Source organism: Danio rerio, chromosome 3 (assembly GCF_049306965.1).
Source record: "Danio rerio strain Tuebingen ecotype United States chromosome 3, GRCz12tu, whole genome shotgun sequence".
In the NCBI taxonomy this organism is placed as follows: Eukaryota; Metazoa; Chordata; class Actinopteri; order Cypriniformes; family Danionidae; genus Danio; species Danio rerio.
In genome coordinates, this window is record NC_133178.1 from 18,368,581 (window position 1) to 18,391,797 (window position 23,217).

The 23,217-nt window shown below is 37.7% G+C and overlaps 1 protein-coding gene and 1 long non-coding RNA gene across 2 annotated transcripts in view; both read left to right on the forward strand.

Moving 5' to 3' along the window:
* The window catches only part of LOC141381173 (uncharacterized), a 70,103-nt gene extending 51,575 nt beyond the window's left edge, over nucleotides 1-18,528 (forward strand). The window contains exons 4-5 of the long non-coding RNA XR_012400918.1: nucleotides 10,499-10,582; nucleotides 16,367-18,528. This is a non-coding gene — a long non-coding RNA (uncharacterized lncRNA). The remainder of the gene's footprint in view (nucleotides 1-10,498; nucleotides 10,583-16,366) is intronic.
* Nucleotides 18,529-21,546: 3,018 nt separating this feature from the next.
* rprml (reprimo-like) lies at nucleotides 21,547-22,899 on the forward strand. The gene is given in 1 exon segment (NM_001098771.1): nucleotides 21,547-22,899. A coding segment is annotated over 1 exon segment (345 nt). The 5' UTR covers nucleotides 21,547-21,767; the 3' UTR covers nucleotides 22,113-22,899.
* The last annotated feature ends 318 nt before the right edge of the window (nucleotides 22,900-23,217 follow it).

The window sequence follows — 23,217 nt, forward strand, 5'->3', positions numbered from 1 at the left end:
AATATGTCCCAGGAGGTATGTTTTTGTGCTTTACGCAATATCCATCAGGTGGCACAAGGAACAACCGCTTTTCCATTGTCGGGCCAGTGCAAGCGAACGCCCCCCAAATCAAACAACCTGCCCAGGGGTGTGTTTTCGAAAACCATCATTAGCCAACTAAGGTTCCAAGTTCCATCTTTGTAATAAATAAATAACGCAAAGGAAAAAAGCATGGCTACTGGTCAGTTTAAGATATTCTATAACATCTTATGGGCTAGGGGTCTTTTTTGTTTAAGATAGGCCTTATGTTTCACTTTTTTAATGTAAGGGTGTTGCATAAAATAATAAAGTAGTTTACGATTTAATAAGTGATATTTCTTTGTTGCATTCTCCTTGTTGTTTCAATAACGCATGAAAGGTGGAAACGGAATATTATGGACATGTGTATTTAAAGCAGTAGAAGCAGTTTAAAGATGGTTTAAGGAAAATTGATATTTCAAAAATAATTGGTTCTGGCCACTAATTAGCCAGAATGAAGGATGAGAAGTGCCTTTAGAGGTTAGGCAAGCCTGGCTAAATGAGTCTTCATTAACTAATAGTCTGCTCATAGTCCTAATTTGTGCAAAAATTTTGAATAAACTTAAAAAAACTTAAGTAATATGTGGTGGTTGTTAAAAAAAATCATGAGGAACATGTTAAGAATTGTTTGCTGTATTGTTTGCAGTGAAATACACATCAAAGTTAATTTAGAAATCATTACAACCGGCACAAAATTGTAACATAAAAGAGACAATGCTGACCAGGTGCATCATAAAGAGAACAAATTTAGTAACAAAAGTCACAATTAACAAAAAGGATATTTACAGCAATCAAAGTCAGTATAAATGGAAGTCAGTGGCAAAGAGTGTGTGCATAGTAGAAAATTGAGCTCATGTTCCAAAACAGAGAAGAATAATCAGACAGGCAGGAATGTCCGGCTAATCGAGCTCCCCTCTCACCTCAACTGTTGAACTCTTTATAGGTGCCACATAATGGGTCTCAGGTGAGATGACCCACCCACAAATCAGCAGACTCTGCAAATCACAAAACAAAACCAAAACAACCAGGTCCACATGTAACCTAACAGGAATAAATGCTGTTAGTGTTTTTGCTATAAAAGAAACATGTAGCATATATTGTGGCAATTATAAACGTATGTACTGCATTTGTTCTACTGTTTGAAGTGAAGGAATGTATCCATAAAAAAACTAAAATGTGTAAATGATGCGTCTTACTAAAATATGTTGTTGAAAATTTATTGTTAGTACTTTAGTTGTGCAATGCATGATGTCAAATAGTTGCACTATGCTTGATGCTATTTCTAGCACAACGAAACTGATACAACAGCCCCAAATCATAAAAAGTTAGGACAATATTTTTTGTGTTGCAAGAATCATATATATGTATTTATTTAAAAAAAGTACAATAAAAATCACGAGGAACACATTAAATGTTTGCTATATTGTCTGCAATGAATTACAAGTCAAAGTACATTTAGAAATCACTATTTTCCCTTTTTGTTTGTGTTTTCCATACTGTCCCAACTTTTTCTGATTTCTCAGTGGTGGAAAGAGTTCTGAAAAATCATTCCCAAGTAAAAGTACCATTACTTGCCTAAAAAATGTAGTGCGAGTAAAAGTATCTGTTGTAAATTTTACTTAAACTATGAGAAAAAGTAGACCTTCCAAAAGTACTCTAGAATAGTGAGTATTACGCTGTGAAAGCTGATGCATTTACATGTAATTTGTGGATGTGTGTAAACATAACATTTTCTAATGCATTTAACTATTGCCCTGCAGGCACACAATGTCATAAGGTGCTTTCACACCTAGACTTTCTCGTTTGCCCAGTTAGCGCAGTTCGTTTGGCATATGTGAAACCACCAATCGCGCTCTGATCCGCACCAAATCAATGAGAGGGGTCTGGATGCAGACCTGGTGCTGTGCAATAGGCTGCATCCAATGCTTTTTAATGGGCTTACCTAACCCTACCCCTCACAGTTACGTCACTCGCTCCATTTGAATGCATTGTGTTTGACATTGCATCGCTGAGTGATGCAATTTCAGCTTGCATCAAAGGCTGCATCCAGATACTATTGAAATCATATGCTCCGAGATCGCTTGAATGAGGTGGTCTCTGCTCGATTGAAACTAACACTGGAGCGGATAGTGAGAAAGCGATACGATCTGAGCCCGGTTATATGTCAGTGTTTTATGGACATGTAATAGGCATATGGCCATATGAAGAGAGAATTATATGTAGGTCGGGAGGTCATTTAACAGACATCCCAAGTCTACCCGAAGTTTCGGGAGTCGCGAGTCCTCAAATACGTTGCGCACCCTTCTCACCCCTCCCCATTGCATCCCTCCTCGCTCTTCAGACCTTGTCAAACACCACCAAACCACTACCATCCCCCTGACAGCTGAGCGAGACTCTGCAAAATAAACCATAAAACTCTGACCAGAGTTTACTCACACATGACTTGTTTTAGCTCTTTTGGTCTCTTTTTGGTTCTCTTAGAAACATTGCTGTGTGAAAGCGAACCGCACCAAGAACAAAGAGCAACAATGTAACAATTTGAATCCCTGTTTCGGAACTACTGAATCGATTCACAGGTGTGAAAGCACTCTAATATTAGGTTGGATTTAAGTTGTGATGTCAGGTGACCAAAATTCAATGTCTAGCCAGCGTCTAAGGACAACATTATTTTGATGTCCTATAATGAAGTCAAGGTTGATTTTAGGTTGTGTTGGAAAGTGACCAAAATCCGACGTTGAGACAACATCTTAAAACCAATGCCATATTGACGTCAAATATTGACGTTTATTCGTCAGTTATGGCAAATAAAATCTAACGCCTGCTGGATGTCATAGTGGTAATGTCCACACAACGTCAAACTGTAACATTTTTAGACTTAGGTTGGATTTAGGTTGAATGTTGGACATTGACGTCAGCCTGACGTTGAGTTTTGATGTCAACCTGATTTTCATTTCCAAACAAAATGCATTATCCCCATGACTTTGGGTTACAACATCAATCTGACGTCATGTTGGCATATTATGCCTGTTGGGTGTTTAAGGCCATTTTGGTCATCATACAGTAAACATCTATCATCTTCTCGTCAGTGACATGCATCTAACCTGTCTCTGGGTCATAATGTGTAAAGAATTGTGACAACTTTCAGGAACATGTTTAATGCTTCCAAACAATTTGCTGCAATTATTAATCACCTTAAATGTCTTGGGGTAGTTCATTATGATGTAGTTTACCTTCCATGTGTGATTTGATTGGACAGGAATCACAAGACTGATTTTTCTAATCCTCATAGACAGGAAATAATAAAGTAGAGACTGAGGGTTGAAGGAAAGTAGTGGAGTAAAAGTACCAATACTGCACTAAAAATGTACTGAAGTAGAAGTAAATTAACACATTTTTAAAACTACTTAGTTAATCACAATTCCTGTAAAACAACTCCATTACAGTCGTTTGAGTATTTGTAATTTGTTACTTTACACCATTGGGGGTTGTACATAAATACTGATACAATGCCACAGTTTTCTGTCAAATTGCAACAACTGTTGAGTCTTCACTGCTTTCTTAGTGAAGAGGAGAAAGGAGTGGGAAGACGCTTACTGATGAATTGCTAGACCATTGATTGCTTTTTTCCCATGCTAATCTACTAGTTGTATAAATATGGTCATTGTTTACTGAGTCCCACACATCCACTGAGCACTGTACTGCTGCGTCAGGCTTGTCAACATCAGTCTGGGTTGTCACGTCAATCATAACTGGAGAAAATTGTACACTTGCAGACTGCAGCCAAAGTGACAAATCGTCACGTCTCGCTCTAGGAATAAGCTTGAACATCAGTGGCTGTGGCATCATGGCAAGATGCAGCATGTTGACTGTACATCTTGCCAGGGTGGAATCTAGCATTTCTTGTCTCTGTTGTATTTCAGTGCGAATTGAACTCTTTTGGGCGAGGTAGGCAGTAGGTAGCGCTGTCGCCTCACAGCAAGAAGGTCGCTGGTTCGAACCTCGGCTCAGTTGGCGTTTCTGTGTGGAGTTTGCATGTTCTCCCTGCCTTCGCGTAGGTTGCTCCGGTTTCCCCCCGCAGTCCAAAGACATGCGGTACAGGTGAATTGTGTAGGCTAAATTGTCTGTAGTGTGTGTGTGTGTGTGTGTGTGTGTGTGTGTGTGTGTGTGTGTGTGTGTGTGTGTGTGTGAATGTGTGTGTGGATGTTTCCCAGAGATGGGTTGCGGCTGGAAGGGCATCTGCTGCGTAAAAAACTTGCTGGATAAGTTGGCGGTTCATTCCGCTGTGGTGACCCCAGATTAATAAAGGTACTAAGCCGACAAGAAAATGAATGAATTGAACTCTTTATCCAGAGGCAGGACAAAATCAAGGGTACTGCATGTTTATAAGTGTATGTTAATATCCATTGCCACTGAATGCTTTTTCAGTAGTTGTGGTCTACTAAAACAACAGGGCTAAAACAAAGGTCTTGGGAAGTTTTATTTGTCCACAGGTGTCTCCCTGTTATGATAATAAATAAATAAAATAGATAGTTCTCCCTTTAGCTTATTGTATCAGTGTATTGTATAAAATATCTGGTAATTAAAGGTACAGTAGGTGACTGTCTTCAGAAACATTATTTGTTGTGCTGGTTAAAAGTCTCTTTATATTTCAATAGTAATGATTAGGCCCACACGGAATCTGTATGTGCAGAAATCTGCAGATTTCCGAAGATTTTTGGCGCATCATTTAGTCTATTTATTTACTTGTGTGAACGTGTGTCAATTACACTTTATTCAGTTTTTAAATTAATTTCTATAAAATTATTGATTTATATAAAAAAATTGTTCATTTGATTTATTTACAATGCAGTTTGTGAAGTAACATTTTCTGTTTTGTAGTAGATATATTATCTAAACATCTAACTTTGTTTACCAAATAAGTGGATCTAATTAGATTTGCATTATAAACATTAAATGAAAGGTAAAAATGTATTACTTTCATTATTTTATCTGTTAAGTTTTTAGTTCTGATACTTTCAATTTCACAATAATTCTATTCCGTAATGGCTAAAAATGTCAGCAGATTCTATATAGCCCTGGTAATGATTAAAGTAATTGATCTAAATGTATTTATATGTATTTTTATATTCTGAGTAAGTCATAAAACAAAAAATGTTCATCCAATTAAAACGTATCAGGCTTATAATTCCAGCCTGATCTCACAAGGAAACATAAGTATTTTACGTATTGTCATTTTAGTGGCTAATTCGTACGAATTCATACGAGTTCAGTCCTATGAAAATGTACGATTTTAAAAAGGAGGCATGGCACCCAACCCCTAACCCCAACCGTCATTGGGTGATGAGCAAATAGTACTATAGTGTGCAAATTAGACCGTACAAATTCACACAAATTAGCCACTAAATCAAAAAGTTACAAATTGCCGTGAGATTGCGTTGATAATTCCCATAATTCTGATAAGTAGCCCAAACTGTCTGTCAACAAATAGATTTCTACATTACGCAGACAGATATTGTTTACCATGCAACTTTGTGTATTTGGTCTAAAATACAGTTGCATGCAAGTATGGCTTCTTAAGTGTAATTCCTGCAACTCGCCAGCCCACCACTAAGCATAGGCGCTTTAGGACAAAACGGGTAAACGAATGAGAGCAGTGTACTGAAAACGTGCTAGATATAATACAGTTTTTCGTTGGGAATTGTAGCATTGTAAAGTACTATAAAGTTTTCTTACTGGTTAAGGACATGAACTAGTGGGTTGTCATCTTTACAGTGGTCGCTTGTGATTTCAGGAGGCGTGGGTTTAGACTGCAGGGGGTACTATTTTTTTTTTCAAACTATTATCCTAACGGTTAGCATTTTGGCAGATCACCCACTGCACCTTTAATTGTTTTCTAGCAAAACATTGCTCAATATTGCTTTTCACTTTAGAATTTTAATAAAAAACAAATACTTTATTGCTTTGACGAAAAGGTAAAAAAAAAAAAGTACAACTGAAAATAATGCTTTACTTTTAATACACTGTAAACACTGATTAGTTACTTTAAGTAAAGTCAACTTGTCACTTTTTCCCAGAGATGGGTTGCGGCTGGAAGGGCATCCGCTGCGTAAAAAACTTGCTGGATAAGTTGGCGGTTCATTCCGCTGTGGCGAACCCTTATTAATACGGGACTCATACTTGGAGCTCTAGTCAAGCCTCAAGCCTACTCAAGAGACGGGAGGTCCGAGCTCTCTTCAGGGGTTGATAGCTCAAGCCCCCTCTTTAGGACAGCAACGTCAGAATTGTTTACCATGTTTGATGCAATGGGCTATATGCACAGGTACTTTTCATTTTCAGCCAGGCAGCCCAAGGGCATCTGGTCTTTCCATTACAAAATTGTTACGTCTTTCTTTAAAAATCTGCGATCTTCACTGCCTGTTAGATATACGATATGAAGTGGCTTTACGATTAGTCAAGAAGCACTGCATTAAATTCCATTTCCCCCTGTCATGTCTTTAAAACATGACCGTTCATTTTACCTCAGTATTTTCAATGGAATTTCTGTGCTAGCTTGTTGCTACTGACGGCGCTAGCGGTTACAATGGTCTTTCATCTCCTTTTATGCTTGAACAACTAAATGAATTCTGTTTAACTGAATGTATTGTAATTACATTACAACATTGATGCTGTAAAAACAACCTTGTAAAATTGAAAATAGTCACATTAAACTTTCACCAAAAGTTTATTATTGGTTTTAAAAACTCTATCTGTACATAGAGCCCATTAATTGAGCAGGAATTCATGAAAAGGACATAATATGGCTTGAGTACGTCAAATTCCTAAGAAAAGTATAACCAGGGTTATTTTGCCATTGCTTAGCAGCAATAATGAACTGATGAAGAGTCCTCAGTCTATCTTAATTGCTTCACTCTCTTCAATAAATCCTAGTATCAATTCTTGAAGCACTAGAAAAGTAAAACCTTCTGATGTGTCCTGTTAATAAAGGCAGTTAAACATTCAGAAGCCCATGGCATTCATTATTCCTCACGTTATTCATAGTTGAATATCCCTGCAGAACATTGAGTTTTGCGATCAAAGTCAGGATAAATGGAGACATGTCTTCAAGCTCACTTTTTAAGCAATGCAGTTGTTTTTGGATCAAATTGTTCTAGCAAGAAGATAACTGTCTAATGCGCTGAAAAGCACTCAGCTAGAAAATTGAGTTTGGTTATTAGATCAAATGCCACTTGCTGGTCAGACGCTGAAGAAACAGAAATGACTCGGTGCTTGGAAGTAAATTATATGTGTAATATACAGAACCAATTTGGCATTATTAATGGACACTAGAAGGGTTTTCAGAGTATTCTGTAGGGCATGACACCAAAGCCAATCTCCAATCTTCATTTCAAGTCATGTGAATAAATGTGGTATTTTCTCTACTCTTTCTGTCTGCATTATAGTATGCTGTTTTAAAGGGGTGGTCTACTACAATATTATTATTTATAACTTTAGTCGATGTTTATTGTAGCTGTGTGGACATAAACAATATCTCTGAGTGTAATACGCTCAAAGTTCAGTGCAAAGGGAGACTTTAGCCCCTTTCACACAGTGATACCGGTAAATATCCAGAAAATTTCCGGAACGACTTAACCGGTAATTTAAAAAAAGCACTGTTCACACAGGCAAGGACGTTACGGAATTTTTCCGGAAAAGTCCATTCACTCATCCATTCCAAAATACCGGTAAATTATGACATCATTAACCAGAAATGAGCTCTAAATGGCTGCGCTTGTATTTGTAGACATTTGACTAAATTACAAACTCTGTGGATGGAGAAGTATTGTGAACAACTTCGATGAAAACATATAGAGAAACACTTTCGCATGTCGAGATGTAAGTTACACGATATGTGTGTGTGCTGGGCTGGCGCTCACCAGCTGAAGCACTGCGTCAAGCCACTGAAGGAAGCTGAGCTTGAAGGTAAACAAACAACGGCTTATCATAAGCATCTTATCGATAATTATTTACACAGTTGGCATTAAGAAGAATCATGTAAATGTTATCTGACTAACGTCTAGCAGCTAAAGGTGTCTAGAAAAAAAATATTCAAAGGCTTTTTTTTTTTTAAAACCGCGCAGATTTGAATGCGTCTTAGTGTTCTGATTGGCTAGAGTAGACGTCTCACGTCAGCACGTAATGTTACAACTTCTCTTTCCGGAAAATAGCCGGAACGAATTTATCGGTATTTTCAAAAAGGGCCTGTTCACACATACAACTTTTCCGGAAAATTGCCGGTAATTTTCCGGAAAGGTCTGTATGTGTGAAAGGGGCTATTGGCTTTTACAGTGTTAGCTTAGCAAAGCTTACAGCGAATGAAGTTTTGGGACTACAAAAAATACATCTGGGCTAGTGAGATCACAAGCACTTCAGGTTACGTGCATTCACCACACGCATACACCCCGCGCAGCGAAGGGGCATGGCCAAAGGTGCTGCAGTGCTATAGCAGAGGAAACATTAATGCTGTCCAAATGCTGCTATTTCCACAGAGCTTCTTCTGTTTCTGTATTTGGGCTTCCAAAGGACACAACATAAAGAGAGAAGTGCTTATAGTTTAATTTTAATTATGAACCAGAGAATTAAATATATATAAAGATGTAGCTAGCATTTGACAAAGGACAGCTTCCAGAATCTCTCCCTGTTCAGTGCTGGATTCGGCAAAAACTCCTTAAAGAAGGAAGTAGCTCCAACTATAATAGACAAATCTGATTGTGAACCATAACCTGTAAGTATTTTATTTGTTCAAATTGATTTAATACATGAATAGTGTCTAGTGTTAAGGGTATGTTGTAGCGAGGACATAAACAAGGATGTGGGACAGATGGATGGATGGATGGATGAATAGATAGATAGATAGATAGATAGATGATAGATAGATAGATAGATAGATAGATAGATAGATAGATAGATAGATAGATAGATAGATAGATAGATAGATAGATAGATAGATAGATAGATAGATAGATAGATAGATTCTTGTAAATTATTGAGCTTTCTGTAATAAAAAAAACAGCCTTTCTATTGAAATATTAACCAGCACAACTGTTTTCATTTTTATCAACATTGACTAGAGAAATGTTGTTTAAGTCAGCTTGTCCTCCTCAGGCATAAATGATATATTTTTTAATAATTGTATGATAAAACAGAAACAAGTTATTTTAAATAATTATATTTCAGGACATTACTGTTTTATGCATTTAAATAAGTTTATTTTATTCAAAATCAAGTGTTATTATTTGTTCATATAGTTTTTAATAATTTTAGCCCCTCAATAACTGCTTTAAATGGTGTATGTGTAGTAATCATGTTTGTTCTTAAGACATGGCCACTTTTTAAAGAGTAGTGTATTTTGAGTAAATTGAGACCTGCTTTGCCGTTTCCCTATTATGAAGAAATCATGCAGCCTTTTTCTGACTAAGACATCTTTGTACTGAATGGAACAGCCCCTATCATGACATATCTCTATAATTCCCTTATAAAGGAAGGAGGTTTGGAGAAATAATGAGAGTTTAAAAAAAAAAAGGTCGACCGGTGGGGTCTGATTAGATCAATGCTAAAGAAACCGCAGATACCACTAGACCCGCCAACTCCTCACCCCTTCTCTTCTGTGCCTCTCTCTCTCTCTGTGTTTCTTCTCTCTCTGGCCTGTTGCTTAGTTACTGCCTAGTGTGCTGGAATTGTGGGATTGTTTTTGCGAGCGAGATGTGGAGGGATAAGCCACAGTACACAGGCTTGATCTGCGCCATTGTGGGCACGCAGGTGTTTGCGTTTCAGTTCTCCTGACAATACTTCCTTAATAATATCACCCATGACACCACTTTTCTTCATACACTCTGTGTTTAGAAAGAAATACCTAATAGATGGCCAGAGCTCCAGACCCGATCCGAGGGTCAGCGTGGGCTAATAACACATAATGCCTGTTTGGATTGGGCTCTGCTGGAGAAACTGATCTTTGACCACATGCAGCGAGTGTGTGCGATGTGTTCTCCCAGAAGAGAGCTGGAAGGAGACGAGAAAGCAGCAGGAACAATTAACAGCAATGGTAGAAAGCTTGTGCACTGAACTCTGCTGTTTAAGGTCTCCACGCTGAGCGAGCCTGTCTTAATTAAAGCATCATTATCTGCTGATCTCACCGATACACAATGTATTCCTAAAATAGACAAAGCTGAGTGAACTAGCTGCTGGAAACATTCCTCATAGATCTTGGTCCATATTGATATGATTATATCACAGCTGCTGGAGATTTATCGACACCACAACATGGGGGTGCTCTGGATTGTGATCTCATACCTGTCAACTCTCATATTTTTCCTGGGATTCTTGTGTATTTTACAATTCTATCATAATATCATCCTGTAAAGTTATTTTCCCATATTTCTCTCATATTTTTGATCTTTCTATGAAGGGTATCAATAAACATCGAGGAGCCGATGTTCCCTATTCGCAAACCATACCGCCGATCCACCAGGGACACCTCTTGCTCTTAAATGTGAGTCTGCTCAATGCTTTCATTTTATTTAGGCATGAAAATGGTAAAGTCTACATAGGATACAAAGTCAGCCGGCGATATGCATATCAATTTTTGGTTTTAGGGTTAGGGTAGGGGTAGACATTAAAAAATACAGTTTATTGGGTAATTTAATATATAACATAAATAATACAAGTTACAGGGCGAAGCAGTGGCGCAGTAGGTAGCGCTGTCGCCTCACAGCAAGAAGGTCGCTGGTACGAACCTCGGCTCAGTTGGTGTTTCTGTGTGGAGTTTGCATGTTCTCCCTGCCTTCACGTGGGTTTCCTCCGGGTGCTCCGGTTTCCCCCACAGTCCAAAGACATGCGGTACAGGTGAATTGGGTAGGCTAAATTGTCTGTAGTGTATGAGTGTATGTGTGAATGTGTGTGTGGATGTTTCCCAGAGATGGGTTGCGGCTGGAAGGGCATCCGCTGCGTAAAAACTAGCTGGATAAGTTGGCGGTTCATTCCGCTGTGGCGACCCCTGATTAATAAAGGGACTAAGCCGACAAGAAAATGAATGAATGAATGAATGAATACTCGGTACAACTACTGTTTTTACGTTAGGGTGATGGTTGGGATTAGGGTTGGGGTGGGGGTAGACGTTAGTAAAACCAATTATTGGGAAATTTAATAAACAACATGAATAATTTTCGTTAACTTCCGGTCGCAACCATATCTGATCTAGCAACAACCCATGAAAACTGAAAACACTTTGAAATAAATATAAAAATGGCACGATTTCATTCCATTACAGCCTCCGTTGCCCCTCCAATGCAATCCATAAAACAGTCCGTTCATGTAGCGGTGCGTGACTGTCAGACACGCTCCTTACTGATAAATAAATGCTGTTTCCCAAACGGGTTCTGTACAAGCTATTTGAAGCAGAGCGAAAGTGGACACTCTGGGTTTTGGGTGCGTGTTTGAACAGACATAAACACATAATAATAATAATAATAATAATTATTATTATTATTATTATTATAAAAACATCTAAAAAAAAAAGACCATGGTGGGTTTTCTTTTAAACAACTAAATTTGTCTAAAAATGAGCATAAAAAATTACGACAGCACTACTTTTAAAGTGTCAACTCTGTTATTTAATGTAATCAAACGAAAAATCGAAGTAAGAGATTCATTCGCTGCTCTTTAATCAGACTGTTTAAATTATACAGTCAAGAAAATGTTAATGAGATTTTAGATGACTTGATTCAATTTCTTTATAATGGCTATTAATTTAAATAGGCTAAACTATAATTTGTTTGCAGCTTTTTCTTATGTATGCAGTTTATTCTTTTCTTTGTAAATAATAATAGTAATAAAAATAAAACCTATTACTGACCATTTCAACTGTTTATTTACAGTGGAACGTGTATGAAAAAAATTATACAATGTACAATGAAAATTATAGGTGAATTGAATAAACTAAATTGGTCATAGTGCATGGATGTGTGTGAATGTGAGAGTTTATGGGTGTTTCCCTGTACTGGCTTGCAGCTGGAAGGTCATCTGCTGTGTAAAACGTATGGAATAGCTAAATTAGAGACTAAGCCAAAGGAAAGTGAATGATAAAGTGAAGTGAATAACAAGAAAGCTTGATCCAGTCATAAGCCTAAGCGCATAGTCTCTCACAGGACATGACTAGTCTTAAGTGATCACTAGTCTGTCTGTATAAACTATCTATTTCTCTGCTAAAAAAGAGCTTAAACCAGCCTTGGTTGGTTGGCTGGACTTAGCTGATCGACCGGCCTGGTTTTAAAGGGGTTTTGGCCATTCCAGGCTGGTTTTCAGCCATTTCCAGCCTAGTCTTAGCTGAACAGGCTGGGAAATGACCAGCTAAAATTAGCTTCACCAGCCTAGCTAGGCTTAGAGCCCAGCTAAAACCAACTATTTACAGCATAAACCAGGCTGGTCAAGGTGGTTTTAGCTGGTCATTTTCCAGCAGGTTAATATGTCATGTATGTAAAACATAATGAAAGACATGGAGAATCTAATTGTACTTGCTCTGAGAGAGAGCTTTTTTAAAAATAAATGAAGTGTGCAGCAGAGACTCTCTCAAACAAACTCATGTAAAGCCAGAACCAGATGCGAGCGGCGCACACAGCATCATGCTGCAAGGTCTTCTGGTTAGAGCTAGACTGCTAATGCACTCTCTGGGCGATCACAGCATAGTGCTATTTAAACAGAAAGAGGAGGATTTAACCCAGACTACGTCTCAAAACGATGGTTAGAATGTGATCTATTCAGAATGAGCTGCAATTAATTATAGTAAAAGAAAACACAGAGAACAGTGCGTCCTGTTTAACTCTGCCTATCTGTTTGTGTTCGTGCAATTCTTTCTGTTGAACTTTGCTGATAGTTTCTCTGTGCAATAGCAAAAGGGAGTGAAGCCTACTCGGTTGCTAGGGGACATCATCACTTAAATTGTGTTGCTAGGCTGCCAATACCTTCAGTTAAGTGGAAACATCTCCCCACTTTTCTGACCGGTCACCTGCAAGCTCCTTCGTCTCCATCCATGCATCTCAATACTTTTCCTGTCATTCCTGTTTTTTTTTCCCCCTAGCCAAAATAACCAACCATCTGTCGCTATGCATAAAGGTTGCCTGTTGCCATGGAGTGTGAAGATCCCTCTGCATCTAAACATGTGAAACATACAGTATCACAGTTACACGCTAGGCTCGTAGGAATAGCAAAATTAATTAATCATTATCTAACCAGGATGATGAATAATTATGCATTGTAAACCGCAAAAGAAAGCACAAAGGGAGTTAGTGATGTGTGAAGTCCACTGAAGCCGTGTGGGAGATATGTAGATATGAAGATTTAAAATAAAAACACTAATGCAAGCGAGTGTCACGATGGCGCAGTGGGTAGCACAATCACCTCACAGAAAGAAGGTCGCTGGTTTGAGTCCTGGCTGGGTCAGTCGGCATTTTTGTGAGGAGTTTGCATGTTCTCCTCATGTTTGCGCGAGTTCCCTCTAGGTGCTCTGGTTTCCCCCACAGTCTAAAGACATGCGCTATAGGTCAATTGGATAAACTACATTTTTAATAGTTTACAGTGCATCCGGAAAATATTGATTGCACTTCACTTTTTCCACATATATTACGTATGTTACATATATTGTTACAGCCTTTGTTGCAAATTTATAAAAAATTGTTGCAAATTTATAAAAACTAATAAAAAGCTGGTCACACTTTATAACAAGGTTGATTAGTTAATGTTAATTAATGCATTTACTAAAATGAACAAACAAAGAACAATACATTTACTATTGTATTTGTTCGTGTTAGTTAACGTTAGTTAATGAAAATACAGTAGTTCATTGTTAGTTCATGTTAACTCATGGTGCAATAACTAATGTTAACAAGCATGGACTTGGATGTTAATAATGCATTAGTAAATGTTCAATTAGGATTAATAAATGCTGTACATGTGTTGTTCATGATTAGTTCATGTTAGTAAATGCATTAACTAATGAACCTTATTGTAAAGTTTTACCAAAAAGCTGAAAAATCACATGTACAGAAGTATTCACAGCCTTTGCTCAATACTTTGTTGATGCAACTTTGGCAGCAATTACAGCCTCAAGTCTTTTTGAATATGATGCCACAAGCTTGGAACACCTGTTTTTAGGACTTTTTGCCCATTTCTCTTTGCAGTACCTCTCAAGCTCTATCAGGTTGGATGGGAGGCAATGGTGTACAGCCTTTTACAGATCTCTCCAGAGACTTTCAATAGGATTTAGGTCTGTGTGACCGACTCGGTCCCAGTCATTCCCCTCGCTGGCCAGCAGAGGTCATCATCACCGGACTTTTAGCATTACGTCATCCCAATGACTGATTGACACACACACATCTGCAGCTCATCCCATAATCACCACATACACCTTATAAGCACCACAAACACTCACCTCAGTGCGAAGTCTTGTTCTGTCCCGGCTAACACTACTGAGCGTTTCTGATTCTTGCCTGCTTTCCCGTTGATAACCCCGGACTGTTTCTTGACCTTGTATCGCCTGCCGCCTGCCCTGAACTTTAGCCTGTACATCGACTTTGATCCTCGCCGCCTGCCTTTGACCCATGCCTGAATACTCACCTTGTGATTGCCTGCCGCCAGCCCTTTGACTAACTACAACTGTGTTTGATGTGAGTTCGCACACGCTTAACATCTGTTTATTAAACTCTGTTTAATAAATATACTGCAAATGGGTCCCTCTGTGTCAGACCCTTCGTTACAGTCTGGGATTTGGCTGGGCCACTCAAAGACATTCACCGAGTTGTTGTAAAGCAACTCCATTGATATTTTGGTAGTGTGCTTTAGATTATTGTCCTGCTGGAAGATGAACCGTCGCCCCAGTCTGAGGTCAAGAGCACTCTGAAGGTTTTTATTCAGGATGTCTCTGTACATTGCTGCATTCATCTTTTCCTCTATCCTGACTAGTCTTCCATCGATTGCTGCACAGATGGTTGACCTTCTGTAAGGTCCTCCTCTCTCCACAGAAGAACGGTGGAGCTCAGACAGAGTGACTATCAGGTTATTGATCACCTCCCTGACTAAGGCCCTTCTCCCCTAATCCCTCAGCTTAGATGGTCGGTCAGCTCTAGGAAGAGTCCTGGTGCTTCCAAACATCTTCCACTAACGGATGAGGGTCGCTGTGCTCATTGGAACTTTTAGAGCAGCAGAATTTTTTCTGTAACCTTCCCCGGCCTTGTGCCTCGAGACAATTCGAGACAGTGTCGAAGGTCTACAGATAATTCCTTTGTCTTCATGCTTGGTTTGTGCTTTGACATGCACAGTCAACCCTGGGAGCTTATATAGACAGGTGTATGCCTTTTCAAATCATGTCCAATCAACTGAATTTACCACAGGTGAACTCCAGTTAAGCTGCTGAAACATCTCAAGAGTGATCAGAATGTACCTGAGCTCAATTTAGAGCTTCACAACAAAGACTGTGTACTTATGTGATTTTTCCGCTTTTTTATTTTTAATAAATTTGCAACAATTTCAAAAACTCTTTTTACATTGTCATTATGGGGTAATTGTGTGTAGAATTTTTAGGAAATAAATGAATGTAATGCATTTTGGAATAAGGCTGTAACATAAAAATGTGGAAATAGTGAAGCGCTATAAATACTTTCCGGATGCACTGTATGTGTGTGAATAGGTGTGTAGGTGTTTCCCAGTGTTGGGTTGTGCCTGGAAGGGCATTCGCTGTGTAAAACATATGCTGGATAAATTGGCGGTTCATTCCGCTGTGGTGACCCTGATTAATAAAGATACTAAGCCAAAAAGAAAATGAATTAATACATGCAGAAAATGTTGGAAAGCAAAAGATGTCATTTATGCGGTGTTGAGAAACAGCAGTGCGGTCTTATTTCTAGCAACAACTGAGCTAATTGTATTCAAAATAATCATCTTTAATGACCACGCCATAATGCTGATTGTAGTTTGTCTATAAATGACCATTGCACAAATTAATTAAACGCTTTTGTAAAACCAGGAAACAATTATTTTTACAGGCCGGCTGTCTGGCAGGTAGAAAACAGACATTTACCTGAAAGAAGAATAATCCTGTAATCCTGTTTTTATTATTTCAGCACCTCAATTAATTGAAATGCATTTTTTCTCTTGATTTGGCAAAGAAAGTGAGGAATCAATAGTGTTCGCACAACACCTCGGCTTTCTCAGAAAAGTTTGTTCTGGTTTTATCGACACTTCGTTTTTCGTTTCTTAATTTATCTCCGTCTCTTCTCTCCCACAGGTTTTTTTTTCTGTCAGTGTGACATTTGCCAGCCACCGCATACCCGCCCGCCACCCGCGCGCTCAACAAACTCGCCTGGCAGCATCTCTTGCGCTGTCCTCACTTTTTCAAATTATTGTCACAGTCTCACTGGAGAGTACTGTACTGTGTGTAGATCAATGTTTGTTTCATAATTCTAGTGATATTTGGATCTGCATCAGACCGGTCTCTGGGGGGAGCAGATGTCGTTTTAACCTGTTTAGACCTCAGTTTCAGTCAAGCAATCATGGGCAATTGCTTATCCAAACAATGAAAGTTGGATGAAATTGGATTCGGTGTTGTTTTGGTCTCAGCTGAAGTTTGTTTATTCATTCATTCAGTCATTCATTCACTCATCAAAGTTAATTTCAAGATTATTCATCTGTTCCTTTATTCATTCATTCATCCATCCATTCTTTCATTCATTCATTCATTCATTCATTCATCAAAATACAATTATCAAAGTTCATTCAATTATTCATTCATTCATCAAAGTTTATTCATTCATTTAAAGATCTTTCTTCAGCTCATTAATTTATTCAAAGTTCATTCATCACAATGCAATTATCAAAGTTCATTCATTCATTTATTCAGTGTTCAATGTTAATTTAATAAACAAATAATTGAATGAACAGTGAGTGAGTGAGTGAGTAAGGGAGGGAGTGAGTGAGTAAAAGCATGGCTTAATGAACTTTGAATCAACAGATGAATGAATGAATCGTCCCTTACTCACTCACGGTTAATTAATTAATTCATTCATTCTTTCACTCACTCACGATTTATTCATTTATCCATTTGTTCATTCAAAGTTCATTAAGTTATTCTTTCACTCACTTTCTCCCTCCCTCGCTCTCGGTTCATTCTTTCACTCTCGATTCATTCATCCATTTGTTCATTCAAAGTTCATTAATTATTCATGCATTCGATCATTTTTTTACTCCCCATTCATTTATTCATGCATTGGTTTATTCAAAATTCATTAAGTCATTTATTCACTCATTCACTCCTTCCCCTACTCACTCATGGTTCATTCATTCATTCATGGATTTGTTTATTCTTTCACTCTCCCTCATTCACTCATTGATTCACTTACAGTTCATTTGTTCATTTATTCAAACACTCACCCATCCACGTTCATTCATTGAAAGTTCATTCAAAGTTTATTCATTCATTTATTCATGCATTCGTTCATTTTATTACTCACTCACTCAATTCATTTATTCATTTGTTCATTCAAAGCTCAATAATTAGTTAATACATTTGTTCATTCTTTCACTCACTCTCTTATTCACTCACGATCTATTAATTTATCTATTTGTTCATTCAAAGTTCATCAATTCACTCACTCAAGGTTCATTCATTCATGACTCATTTGTTCAATGGTTTGTTTGTTTCTTTCATTCATACATTCATTTATTCATTAAGTTCATTCATTATTTCACTCACTCACTCAAATTTCATTTATTCTTTTAACGTTCGTTCATTCAATTATTTTTGCTGCAAAATCTTCACTGATTTTTGAAAACTAAATTAAAGAATAACATCCATGCAGTTCATATTTCAAGAGTGCAAACAATTTTAGTTGCATTATTCAATTCAAATTGCATTGACACCTTAATCTCTGCTCTAACCGCTGATTTTAAAAACGTTGAGTTGTGTCGATCATGTAAAATATAGTACAAAAGTTATTTTTTACTTTCACTTATTTTGACATAACCTCAGTATTTTTAGGAGCCACAAATAACCCTAATAACTTTATTTTGCTTGTCGAAGTGCCAGTAGCCTCAGGATCATGAACCACCACAGACCACAATTTCAAAATAAAAATTTTTAAATTTATGCTGAAGAAAAAGTCATCCACATTTTGAGTGCCCTTAAAGAGAGTAAATGAACAGCTAATTATTTTTATTTATTTTATTTCATTATGGTGAATTATCAGGTTTAATTTCAGAGTTTTTCATTAAGGCAATACATTGCATGCAAAAACACTGTGTTATTTATCCGTCTTCTTCTTTTCTTTTCTTTTTATTCTAATGGAAATAAATTATTTTGACAATGATATGAAGAGATTTTCAAAATCCCCTCTGTAAAAACCTCGGACACTAATAAATGCATGGGGTAAAATTAAATAAAAATTTTTACCTTGACTTGTTCAGATTTTTATGCTGGAAATGTTTGCCAATTAGTGCATGTAAATAGTGCCTCATTTGCATAACCAACATAGCTTCATTTTGTTTTGTTTTTTATTAAGAAAAAAATGCAATACAAAAAAAATTCTTAAAGTAATCAATAAACTGGTGAAGCATAATGATAATTAGTCCATTTTCCTTTTGCCCAATTCATCTGCAAAAGTGTGCTACTTGTTAATCCCAGTGAAGTGTTCAAATCAGTTAAATCACTTTACAAACAGACCCTTAAAGTATTACATCGGAAGACTAATAGGTCTTGATCATTGTTGTAATATAGTACCAAAAACATTACTTATTGAACTTTAATAATATTCAACATCTGGCTGATGTTTGCTTGATTTTTAAAATGATTGGTCATGCTCCACCTTCTTTGTGAGACACAGATATCACACATAATAGAGGCAGAACTACATGATCAGTTAGAGAAGACTGTGCTGTACAGTTTAGATGCACAACATTGGCATGATCGTTCTTAGTTATAGCCATCAATAATAATTATGGAAATACTCTTTGTATTAAATAGAGATATTACAAATTACTCAATGTGTAAATATGAGCTAAAGAAAAGGCTAACAGTAAATGCAGCTTGTAATTATCTTTTTATTACACTTTAATAGTTTTATTGTATGCAACTCTGTATGCGTCATGCCACTGTGTGTATTTGTGTGTGTTCATTTATACTTACCTGTATTTTAGATTTTATGTTGCTTTTTTTTATTATTTTGACGAGGGGAAGAGATGAGAATTAATGCTTGGGGCTATGACTTATTTACAGTTTTTACTTTTAATTAATATGCACTGTCCCTGTTACTTTTTAAATTGCAAAAAGAGACATCCACTAGCGTAAATGCAGGGTTAGGACGAGTCAAGATGAAACGAAAAGCCTCTTAAAAGCACTTTCTTCAAACGATCATAAAAGTGCGTCCAGCTAGAGCCGTGGGCTTCTGGTGATTTTCCAGAGCGATCATGGGCTGACATTTTTTGACCACTGGATCAAGTCCCATTGATTAGACCATCTTCTAGAGCTCTGACACACACCGGTCTCCCTGGCGACATCTCTTTTGCTCCCTTTTTCTGTCTCTGTCGCTCTTGCAATTTGGAAGGCAAAGAAAAAACAAAAAATTACAGCTAGGTTCAGTTGATTCAGAAATAGCGTTGAAGTGCATGGTAAATGGCTGGATTAAAATTGAAAAATGATGTTGATCATTTCTTTACAAATTTGGGGTTGAAGTTTTATTTGTCATTGATATTCATAGCACTTCACTTTTTCTGCATTTTTTTGTGTTGCAGCCTTTATCCAAAATGGATTATATTTATTTATTTCCTCAAAATTTTGCACACAATACACCATAATGACAATGTAAAAAAAAAAAAAAAGATTTGGCGGAAGGTTACAAAAATTTCTGCTGCTTTGAAAGTTCCAATGAGCACAGTGGCCTCCATCATCCGAAAGTGGAAGATGCTTGGAACCACCAGGACTCTTCCTAGAGCTGACCGGCCATCTAAGCTGAGTGATCGGGGCAGTACGCCCTTAGTCGGGGAGGTGATCAATAACCCGATGGTCACTCTGTCTGGGCTCCAGCGTTCTTCTGTGGAGAGAGGAGAACCTTAAAGAAGGACAACCATCTGTACAGCAATCCACCAATCAAGCCTGTATGGTAGAGTGGCCAGATGGAAAGCCACTCCCCACCAGGAATTTGTCAAATGGCATCTGAAGGACTCTCAGATCATAAGGAACAAAATTCTCTGGTTTAATGAAAACCAGGCACCGCTCATCACCAGGCTAATACCATTCCTACAATAAAGCATGGTGGTGTCAGCATCATGCTGTGGGGATGTTTTTCAGCAGCAGGAACTAGAAGACTAGGGAAAGATGAATGCAGTAAAGTACAGAGACATCCTGAATGAAAACCTGCTTTAGAGTGCTCTTGACCTCAGACTGAAGCAACGGTTCATCTTCCAGCAGAACAATGACCCAAAGCACACCACCAAAATATCAATGGAGTGGCTTCACAACAACTCAGTGAATCTCCTTAAGTGGCCTAGCCAGAAGCCGGACCAAATCCTTTTGAACATCTCTGAATAGATCTGAAAATGCCGTCGATTTCCATCTAATCTGATAGAGCTTGACAGGTACTGCAAAGAGGAATGGGCAAAAAATCCCAAAGACAGGTGTGTCAAGCTTGTGGCATCATATTTAAAATGACTTGATGCTGTAATTGCAACCAAAGGTGCATCAACAAAGCATTGAGCAAAGGTAAATGCATGTGATTATACAGTTTTATTTTATTTTATTTATTTATTTATTTATTTTTATATATATAACTTTGCAACAATTTCAAAAATCTTTTTTTAACGCTGTCATTATGGGGCTTTGTGTGTAGAATTTTGAGGAAATAAATTTATTTAATCCATTTTGGAATAAGGCTGTAACAATATATATATATATATATATATATATATATATATATATATATATATATATATATATATATATATATATATATATATATATATATATATATACTCCGCTCAGCTCAGCAATACCCCTGAGTTTTTATGTGCCATTGATGCAGTTAAATTTTCTCTTTTTAATTCCATAAGTATTGATGAGATATTTGCCAGAGATGGGTTGCGGGTGGAAGGGCATCCGCTGCATAAAATATATGCTGGATAAATTGACGGTTCATTCCGCTGTGGCGACCCTGGATTAATAAAGGGACTAGGTCGACAAGAAAATGAATGAATGAATGAATTGATGAGATAATGTCATCAATTCTAGAATTAATGTGGAAAAAGCTTTTCTTTCTCTCTCTTTCTCTCTCTCTCTCTCTCTCTCTTTCTCTCTCTCTCTCTCTCTCTCTCCCTCTCCCTCCCTCCATCCATCCATGCGCGCGCACACATGACACCCGCGCGCATCTCTCCGCTCAGCTCCACTGGCTCCGCAAGTGCCTCGAGCGCTGATCGCACTTCAAAAAGACTTTCACTGAGAGCCAAGTGTGAAAGAGGGCAACTAAACGGGACAGTTTTATCAACTTATCAAGTGAACCTGTGGTGTGAACCGTCACAGATGATTTTAATAGATACTTTAATTACTTTTTCTCTTCATGAAAGTTGCTCGACTCAACAGGCAGTTGCAGAAAGTGAGCTGGTGCCATTAAAATCTACTGCGTTCAGCTACGTCTCTGCTCAGGATGAACGGAACGTTTTTTAACCACACGGTTTTTACGCAAGGCGTTCTGCTGAATCGCAGTCAGGAGCTCGCGGGGACGCTGGTCGACTGCTGCACAGGGAACGGGAGCGAGGTGACCGCAAACGATGGCGGAGGCTCTTTGGTTCTCGCCCAAGACGAGCGCAAACTGTTCGTTACGCGCGTGGTGCAGATCGCGGTGCTCTGCGTGCTTTCGCTCACGGTGATGTTCGGGATCTTCTTTCTCGGCTGCAACCTCATGATCAAGTCCGAAAGTATGATTAACTTCCTGGTTAAGGACCGGAGATCATCCAAAGACGTCGAGGCGGTGATGATAGGACTGAGTTAGCCGCGGGTCACACCTGTTAATAACCGGGCGGAATAAGGCGCGAGTGGCACCTGTTTTTCCACAGGCTGGGATGCAGGAAAATATGCAACTTACACTTTCACTCCCCTTCTGTTCTGGGAAGACAAATCCGATGTGGACGAGAGGTTCCTAAAGTAAATAAGACAGAGGAAAAAGTTGCACGTTTACGAAACGAGAATGTATTCGTCCATGTTTACGTAGCTTTTTGTATTTGAGGTAGTTTTTTCTTGTGCTTTTTTACAGTGCAGTGTTTACACGTTTTTACCTTTTACCTGATAAAAACGCAAAGTATGTATTTATTGTATTTTGTTTGTAAAAAAAAAAAAAAGTGCAAATCATGACTCAGATTCAGGATTTTTGTCTCGCGACTTGTAGCTAGTTTGGCGAAACAATTTTAGATTTATCAAAAAGTTTTAACCACATTTTAAAAAATGTATTTGTTCACCTAAGTTTTATCGACTCTCCTGCACAATCATAATGTCATATATAATGGAAAGCGCATGAGCAATTTGGTGTTAGCGAGCTAATTTCTGGCTCTAAATTTTTTTAATCAAAACGCAAATCATTTTCTCAGTTTATATGCTTTATAGGTGCAACATTCATCACCGTAGAAAGCCCAAAGTGTATCATCGATACACTCTTAAAAACAAAGTTGAACCAAAGAGGTTTTCACAGTGATGCTATACTAAAATGACAATGAAAAGATGAAAAATTATTTTAAAAACACTTTTTTTTTTCTTCTAATGATTGTTAATTAAAAAAAAAAAAACTACAATAAAATAAAAGATTCTGTGGACAGGGTTACATGACTTCTTCCTGGATTCATTGATAAACTAAAATTTCCTAATTTACAATCACATGGTTTTAAACTTTTGTTAATTTTTTAAATAATGTTATGAAGACTTTTGGAAACAAGCAGCCATTTGAAAACAATGAGAGTCAATGACTGCTGCTTTCCAGCATTCTTCAGTATTTCTTCCTTTGTGTTCAACAGACGAAAAAAACTTTAAACAGGTTTGGAACAAGGATGACAGATATTCATTTTTGAGTGAACTATCCCTTTAAGACAGTACTATAAGTTTTGTGA